This window comes from Apium graveolens, chromosome 2 (genome assembly GCF_009905375.1).
Source record: "Apium graveolens cultivar Ventura chromosome 2, ASM990537v1, whole genome shotgun sequence".
In the NCBI taxonomy this organism is placed as follows: domain Eukaryota; kingdom Viridiplantae; phylum Streptophyta; class Magnoliopsida; order Apiales; family Apiaceae; genus Apium; species Apium graveolens.
The window spans coordinates 281,823,432-281,832,886 of NC_133648.1; the positions used below are offsets into that span (position 1 = coordinate 281,823,432).

The following is a 9,455-nucleotide window of genomic DNA, read 5'->3' on the forward strand; positions in this document are numbered from 1 at the left end:
TGGCCCAAGCACATGATGGGGATAACTGTCACACATCAATCATGGGAATAATCATGGCACGTGTCAGAGGATCCCCAGAACATTCCTCGGCCAGTCTCGCACTGACACGTGTAAAGCATCTACTCCAGTCAGGTGTCCTCCGCTCCCAGAACCGACGGCCAGGATCTAAAGGTACCAACCCCAAAACCCTACCCTTGGGCTATAAATAACCCAAGAAGGTGAGGTTTTGGGGTTAATCATTCTTATACACTCATATACACACATAGCCACCTCTCATCTATATTCATCTTCATCTTCCCAGAAAGATAGTTCTTACTCTCACGCCGGAGGCGCCGCGGGACTCCAACCCCCCTTCCGGTGTTGTTTTATAGGAACCCAACCACAGCTACACCTCTACAGCGACGAAGGATCCAGGACGCCGTCGAAGGAACAATCCCGCCACCAGGAGTTATCATTTGGCGCTAGAAGGAGGGGCTCCCCATCCTTGGGTCTCAGTGCCCCTGGATTCACCTTCATCAACAAACTCTTTAGAGAGTCTATTTATTCAAACTTGTAAGAACCCTCAGCAACCAACCTTTTCCATAAGCATGATTATTGTTTATTTCAGCCACGTTTGTGTGTTCTTGTTATTTTAGGCCACGTTTGTGTGAGCCCGTTTTGTTTAGTTAAGTGACGTTTGTGTGAGCTATCGTTAGTTTTAATCGTTATTGCTCTAGTTTGAGTATGGTAGTTACGTTGTACTTCATCGTTGAATAGACCTATAAGATTGTTTGAACTGCTCCCAGGAAGCTATTTGTTAGTTTTTGTTGATATTCTGGGTAGTTTTTGCAAATTTCATAAAGCAACCATAGACCGATATTCCCGTTGGCATATTATTGTTATTTGATGTTGGTATTGTTCAGAAATGGCAAGACCAGGAAAGAATACCTCTGGAAGACCATCTGCTAGTGCTCAGGTCCAGGAGCCGGACCACTCCCAGGCCATCGACCCGGGAGCCGAGCGAGAAACATTCCAGGAGCAGCCACTACACACTCGTGTAGTGGAAAGAATTGTAAACACCAGGGATGCCAGGACCCTCATAGAGCTCAATCAGTACAAGTACACCAACGTCCCAGTAGCCGAAGAGCACATGGCTAACCTTACAAGTGATGAACTAGCAGAAGCAATCAGACTATACAGATAGGAGCAGACCCGGCTCCAAGAAGAAGCCGAACTAGAGGAGGAGCCGGAGGAGTCTGGGGACTCCCAGCAATCAAAGAGGTCCGTGTTCGACCGCATTGGAGCCAAAGGGAAGAAAAAGCAAAAAAGATCAAGGCAAGAAAGAAGCAGAAGCTGCTAAACAGAGAAAGTTGAAAGAAGTCAAAGACAAGCCTTTCTATTATCCTCCAAAGCCAATGCAAACTCCTCCGGAGAACAGGCCCTACAATAGGCAGTGTGATTATCACGAGACTCATGGCCACAAGACCGAGAATTGCTTATCACTCAAGTACTTCATTGAGGACCAAGTGAAGAAGGGGAACATGAACAAGTACTTAGTTCGGGACAACAGCAAAGGGGAAGCGCAGAAGAAAGGAAAGAATGTAGTCAATGTGGTCCTAGGCGGATCCTACTCCCCACCCCGGAGCCCGGACTTCGGCAAAGAAGTGCTCTCAATCCAATCACTCCCAGACCTGGTGATATCCTTCAGCAGCAAGGACTACGAAGGAGTCAACCCTCATCACAATGCAGCTTTGGTTGTCACTTTGGACATCTTTGAAAATGAAGTGAGAAGAATGCTCATAGACAATGGTTCCTCAGTAAATATTCTCTTCAAGCACACAGTGGATAGAATGCAGTTAGGAAGCGTCCGCTCAAATGAGTGCTGGGAGGACCCACTCTATGGTTTCGGGTACAACTTAGTCCCGATCCAAGGAACTTTGTACCTGCCAGTCATTTTCGGAACTGCTCCTAACCAAGTGACTCATGTCATCAAATTTTATGTGATCAACGCTCCTTCTTCATACAACGGAATCATTGGAAGATCAGCTCTAACCATGATGCAAGCAATAACTTCAATCTCCCATCTCAAGATCAAATTCCCAACCCCGACAGGAGTCGGAGAGATTAAAGGAGATTATGGAGTCGCTGAAACATGCTACAACCAAGGATTAGTTATGGCAGAGACACATCAAGATAACAAAAGGAAGGCTACAGTCCTTCACAAGCAACAAAGCATGAAGAAGCACAGACCCCGAACACGGGAAGAAACAAACAAAACAAGTCCAGAAGAACTGGCAAGCAACCAAGTCATGGTACTATACAAGACAAACCAAGTCCCAGACCAACCTAGTCCTATTATGAAAGCAACCAAAGAACCTGAACATGCAAACATCTATCTGAAGGAGAACTCTGAAGCCTGAATTCATCAAATGGTTTCAAACAAAGAGCAAGCAAAAATCGAGGCCGCAGTCGAAACAGAAGAAGTCGAAGTAGATGAAAGCAATTCTAGCAAAAAAGTTAAAGTTGGGTCAGGACTCGAGGAATCCTTCAAAGAGAGATCGGTGTCCTTGCTCCGGGAGTACAGAGACGTTTTTGCCTGGAGTCCAAGAGACATGCCAGGACTACATGAGTCCATAGCAATGCACAACTTGGATGTCAACCCCAACAGAAGACCAGTCAAACAGAAGAGAAGAAACTTCGCTCCGGAGAGGCAAAGAGCCATTGACGAAGAAGTGGAAAAGCTACTCAAAGCAGGAATCATCAAAGAAATCAAATATCCGGAGTGGCTAGCTAATGTGGTCATGGTTAAGAAGTCCAATGGCAAATGGAGAATATGTGTGGACTACACTGATCTAAATGATGCCTGCCCAAAGGACCCATACCCTCTCCCAAATATTGATCAACTGATAGATGTCACTTCAGGACACATCATGCTAAGTTTCATGGACGCTTTCTCCGGATACAATCAGATAAGGATGAACCCGAAGGACATTCCTAAGACAGCATTCATAACTCACAGAGCAGTCTATGCTTATGTGATGCTACCCTTCGGCCTTACCAGTGCAGGATCCACTTACCAAAGAGCCATGAACAAGATATTCAAGTCCCAGATTGGGAGGAACTTGGAGTGCTATGTCGATGACATGATCTCCAAATCAACAACTATACTAGGGCACGTGGAAGATCTGAAGGAATGCTTTGACAACCTAAGGAAGAACCAACTTAAGCTGAATCCGGAGAAATGCACCTTCGGAGTAGGAGCAGGCAAGTTTCTAGGATTCATGATCAGCAACAGAGGCATAGAAGCCAATCCAGAGAAAATAAAAGCAATCCAGGAGATGAAAGCTCCCAGGACCCAAAAAGACGTGCAGAAGCTAGCAGGATCACTAGCAGCACTCAGAAGATTTGTCTCAAAGCTAGCACAGAGGTGCCTACCATTCTTTGATTTACTCAAAGGAGCAACCAACAAGAAAGAAGTAAACTGGAGCCCTGAGTGCCAAAAGGCATTGGAAGAAATCAAGTCCTACCTCTCTCAGCCACAGTTATAACTAAAGCTCAGCCAGGAGAGCCTCTCTACTTATACTTGTCAGCAGGAGCACAAGCAGTAGGAGCTGCCCTAATCAGGGAGGAGAATGGAACACAGCAACCCGTCTACTATGTAAGCCAAGTCTTAAAAGATACGGAAACAAGATACCCAAGATTGGAGAAGTTTGCCTTCGCCTTAGTCACAACTTTGAGGAAACTCAGGCACTACTTCCAAGGAAGGGAAATCAGAGTAGTGACTAATCAACCACTAAGGAAAATAATCCACAAGCCAGATATCTCGGGAAGACTTGTCAATTAGGCCATGGAATTGAGTCAGTTCAACTTAAGCTTCATCCCCAGGACTGCCATCAAAGCTCAAGCACTGGCGGATTTCATAATCGATTCCCAGACCAAGATCCGGAACCAATGGACATGGATCAGGAGCCAAAAAAGGAAATGAGTCCGGGAGCCTGGACCTTAAAGGTAGATGGTTCTTCAACAAGCGAGAGGTCAAGATCCGGACTCATACTCAAGAGTCCAGAAGGATTCAAGATTCAGACAACTATATTTTTTAGCTTCCCAGCAACAAACAATCAAGCAGAATATGAGGCATTGATCGCAGGACTAAAGCTCTCCCGGACTCTAAGGGTCCAGGACTTAAAAATCTACAGCGAGTCCCAGATAGTGGTCAAGCAAACAAATAGAGAATACATAGCAAAGGACCCTACTCTGGCGAAGTACCAAGCACTGATTCAGAGCTACTTAGCTTCAATTCCAAGCCACCAAGTCCTTCAGATATGCCAAGAAGAAAATGAAGAAGCGGATATCCTATCCAAATTAGTCCGGAATTCATCAGATCTGGACTGCTCAGTCTACTTCGAAGAACTCCACAAACCATCCATCGAATCCGGAGAGGTCTTGGAAATAGAAAGCACTCAAAATTGGATGACTCCCTTCATAAACTACTTGGACAAAGGGGAGCTCCCAGAAGACAAAGGAAAAGCTCAAAGATTGAAAGCAAAAGTAGCCAAGTTCTTCCTCGAAGAAGGGGTACTCTACCGCAGGACCTTCTCATCTCCTATCCTGAAATGCATTGGCCCAGAAGAAGCAAAGTACTATTTGGAAGAAGTGCACGAAGGGATATGCGGAGACCACATGTCTGCAAAGGCCCTAGCTCATAAGATCATAAGACAAGGCTACTACTGGCCAACCATTTATCAGAATGCAATAGAATTCGTCAAGAAGTGCAAGGAATGCCAGTTCTTCAGCAATGTGTCAAGGATAAGCCCAGTTCTACCATCCTCAGTCCTGTCACCTATCCCCTTCGCTGTTTGGGGTATTGACATTATGAGACCCTTCCCTCGAGCAAAAGGAGACCTCAGGTACCTACGAGTCTCTATTGACTACATGACAAAATGGGTTGAAGCAAAAGCAATGAGGGCAATCAATCAGCAAGACTGCATAAAGTTTATGGACAACATTTTGATGAGGTTCGGGATACCGCGAGTCCTAGTATCAGACAATGGGCCCCAATTCATTGGATCAGAGTTCGAGTCCAACCTCCAAGAGCGCGGGATCAAGCACAAAAAATCATCAGTGGCATATCCCCAAGGAAATGGCCAAGTAGAAGTAACCAACAGAATCCTGCTCCGAGGTATCGAGAAAAGACTCAAAGAAAGAAAAAGCAAGTGGCCAGAAGAACTACCAAGCGTACTTTGGTCCTACAGGACAAGCCCAAGGACAAGCACCGGAGAAACTCCATTCAAACTAGCTTATGGAACAGAAGCAATGCTGCCCATTGAAGTGGGCTCTCCTTCCCACAGAGCAATAAACTTTGAAGAAGAAGCAAATGAAGAAGGACTCAAAACAAACATGGAACTAATTGATGAGATCCGGGACCAGGCTGTAGAAAGGATGGAGAAATACAAGGAGAAAACAAGAGAGCACTTCAGTAAGAAGTCAAGAGTCAAAAACTTCCAAGTTGGAGACTTAGTTCTTCGAGACACTGAAGCATCATATCCCACAAACACCGAAAAATTAATGCCCAAATGGAAAGGACCATACAAGATCAAAGAAGTCCTCAGGCCAGGAACCTACAAGCTCCTGAACATGGATGGCTCAGAAGTCCCAAACACTTGACATGGACTAAGGCTAAGGAAATTCTACCAGTAGTAAAGCAAACAAAGCAACCAAAAAACTTGTAGCCAACATGGCAAGCAACCAATCTGTTACTCCTTCTATCTTCTATGAATGATCAATGAAAAGCTTTTTCTTTAATTTGCATATTTTTCAAAAGCAACCACTAGTCCGGACAAGCTATTAGTCAGGACTAGAGCAACCATTTTTTACTTGGAATTAATTTTCTAACTTAAAGCAACCACTAGTCCGGACAAGCTATTAGTCAGGACTAGAGCAACCAATTTTTAATTAGAATTAATTTTCTAACTTAAAGCAACCACTAGTCCGGACAAGCTATTAGTCAGGACTAGCGCAACCAATTTTTACTTAGAATTAATTTTCTAACTTAAAGCAACCACTAGTCCGGATAAGCTATTAGTCAGGACTAGAGCAACCAATTTTTACTTAGAATTGATTTTCTAACTTAAAGCAACCACTAGTCCGGACAAGCTATTAGTCAGGACTAGAGCAACCAATTTTTACTTAGAATTAATTTTCTAACTTAAAGCAACCACTAGTCCGGAGAAGCTATTAGTCAGGACTAGAGCAACCAATTTTTACTTAGAATTAATTTTCTAACTAAAAGCAACCACTAGTCTGGACAAGCTATCAGTCAGGACTAGAGCAACCACTTTTACTTAGAATTAATTTTCTAACTAAAAGGCCTTCACTAGTCCGGACAAGAAGATTAGTCAGGACTAGAGCAATAAATTTTACTTGGAAAAATATTCTAAGGCAAAAAAAAACTACAGAAACAGAGTAAAATAACAGCAAGGAAAGCAATCATTATAGATTCACCAGACTTAAACGAGCCTGGAGCAAAGTACGAATATTACACGAATCAAATGTATCAAAATTCTTTAACAAATAGCAAGTTCATAAAAAATAAAGTCAAGAGTCCGGAGCACTGGAAGGAAGGAAACTGGGACAGGGGCCGTCGAATGGCTCCGGTTCCCCCAATTCGAGCTCAATATCTTCCTTGGCCTTGATAAATTCAGTGACGAAGCTATCCCAATCGGCCTTCGGATTAGTCTTGATGTGTCGTTCAGCAACCAGCTAGCAGCGAGCTATCTCCAGAGCACCAGCATTGGCGAGGGCCCTATCGTACTCCTCAGATCTTTTAAGCTCAGCAATAACCTCAGCCTCCGGACGCACAACAGACATCTGCCTCCGGAGTTCCGCCAATTCAGATTTCAAGTCAGAAACCTCCTTCTCAGCATTATCAGCCCGGATAGTCACTTCATTCAGGCGCTTATTCAACCCGGACAAAGAATTATCCTTCACGATGATTTGGTCCCGGAGCCGACTAATCTCAGCATCCTTATCAGCAACAGCAGTCTGGAGACCTTTGAGCTCATTGTACGCAAAAGAGGCGGATCCGGCCATATACCCACCAAGCTACAAAAAATAGAAAAACTTAGAATTTTTTTTTAAGGCAAATCAAAGCAACAAGCAATAACAGAAAGCAGAAGAAGTACCTGACCCCAGAGCCGGGAACACTCCTTCATAGTGGCATCGAATCCGGACTGATTCATCCTCTTCCACTCAGTTTGAGTAGGAATCCCAGCCATGAAACGGGCAACCTTCTCCTCCAACCCCAGACCACCTTCATCCGGACTGTCTTCATCAACATTCTTCCCCTTGCCAGCCCCGGACCCGGAACCAGCTTCAAAGTTTTCAGCCCGGGAAGGCTTACTCCCAAGGGTACGGAGCCTCTTCCTCTTCTTCACAGATTCACCACCCGGAGCTTCGCCTAAAGGACCAAGGTCCTCCAGGTTAGCAAACTCATCCCCAAATTCTACTTCAGCATCCAGCTCCGGACCAGAAGGATTCACAGCAACTTCAGGTTCCAGATTTGGAACCGCATTGCTCTGGGATCCCTCATCCGCCGAGGCGTTTGATCCGGACCCAGCAGCAGCATTCTTCTTGGGCAACTTGAAAGCCTTGCCCAGACCCTTCAACGCATCGCTGTATGCGGAAGATGACATGTCCGGATTATAATGTGGCAAACCTGCAAGAAACAAAGAAAAAACACAAGTCAAAAACAACAAACAAAAACAAAGGGAAGCAGATAAGAAACATATGAAAGGTCCGGACAAGAAAGAAAACTACTTATAGCCTAGCCTATGCAAAGTTCTATGATTCATAAAAGTATCTCAGGTCATTTGGAAACCCAGACATTCACAAAATGCAAAAATTAACCGGAGACCATCACCCCGGAGCACATCCCTACGGAAGCGAGTCTGGACTCCTTCCGAAGCCATATGGGGGAGATAGTATAAGTCCAAACCCCGGAGCATGATCAACTCCCCATTCCAATACTTCAGCAAAGATTGCTGAATAACAGGCCTGTAAGAACCACCGTAGCCGCACTCCGGAGCCCGAAACCGAAGCTCATATAAAGGAAACTGGCTGGACCGGACCAGGTGAAAGATGTGATGCCATAGCTTGAACGTGGGCTGAACTTTAAATTGATTGCAAGTAGCAATGAACCAAGTCATCCACTTTATTCCATTAGGCGTTATCTGCATTGGAGAAATCTTGTATACGTACTTACACAAATGCTTTAGAAACAGATGCTAGTGTGGATTCCATCCAGACCGGAGATACTCCAGCCACACTGGAACGAAGCCATCAGCCGGCCTGTGATGAGCCCTCTCATCCGGAGTCGGCCACCTCCACTCAATCCGGCGATCCAACTGAAAAGCAGCCCGGACCGCGGAATCCTGAGTTTCAAAATCTAACCCAGAATACTCATCCTTTAACTCATAGTGCTCCATAGCCACTATGCTATTCGCAAACTTCCTATCAAACGCTTCCCTATCGTAGGGCCCCGGACCAGCGATTTGCTGCCTAGCATATCCGTACTTAATACTCCTATAATAAAACTATCCTTAATCTCTTCACTCTTCGTAACGAAATATCCGAGATTCTCAACCCAGAGCCCCTCCGGACTACATGGTACCTTCTTGGAAGAGATCTTAGCAACCGAAAGCTTCGTTATGGCCTCAGAGTCCGAAGTAGAAGCTTTATTCCCCATCTCAACTCGTTCAGAATCACAAGAAGACTCAGACTCCGAACTAGACGACCCTGGATAGCAGGTTATGAAGGCCTTTGCAAGAGCTTTAGTCCGGACCATAAACCTAAAACAAGTGACAAAGGTTAGTCTAAAAATCCTACAGTTTATTTATCTTGAAAGCTACATGGTCCGGACTACCCTATGATTCATTTTTATTACAAGTTAAAAGCAACAATCCGAAGACCCAATAAAAAATACAGCACTAAACAGGCACTCCGGACTGGAAAAACCCCGAAGTTAAACAACCAAACCTAGCATACTACTCCGAACTCAAATGACATTAAAACACAAAAACACCAACCAATTACAAACTCCAAATCCTAACCTATGAGTCCGGCCTAGGTATCCAAGTCCAGACCCCAACATAAAACCCTAATTCCAGAAACACAATTAACACGGATCAAAAAACAAAACATGCCCACAAATACATATATATATACACACATACATATTGCAAAACAACCACAACAAAATACAAGAACACAGAAACACTACAACCAAAAAATGAAGATCAAGAAAGAATCAAAGTAAAGACAGAAACAGTAAAAAAGAGCAACACTTACAAGATTGATATAACGGAGCGGCTGGGGATGACCAAGAAGCAACCATAGGCAAATCTACAGTGACAGGAAATCACGGCAAAAACAACAAAGAAAAACCTCAGAGAAAAGAGAGAAAACTGAGAAGAAAACCA

General features: G+C 44.4%; 1 protein-coding gene across 1 annotated transcript; it reads left to right on the plus strand.

Annotated features, from left to right (window-relative positions):
* The first annotated feature begins 1,394 nt into the window (after positions 1 to 1,394).
* LOC141701484 (uncharacterized) lies at positions 1,395 to 2,399 on the plus strand. The gene is made up of 2 exons (XM_074505130.1): positions 1,395 to 1,763; positions 1,815 to 2,399. Exons 1-2 carry the CDS (start codon positions 1,395 to 1,397, stop codon positions 2,397 to 2,399), a joined length of 954 nt encoding a protein of 317 aa, XP_074361231.1.
* The last annotated feature ends 7,056 nt before the right edge of the window (positions 2,400 to 9,455 follow it).

Coding starts and splice junctions, on each gene's coding strand:
- LOC141701484 (XM_074505130.1), top strand. CDS start 1,395: ATGCAAACTCCTCCGGAGAACAGGCCCTACAATAGGCAGTGTGATTAT. Junction 1,764..1,814: donor TGGACATCTTTGAAAATGAA/GTGAGAAGAATG, acceptor ATTCTCTTCAAG/CACACAGTGGATAGAATGCA.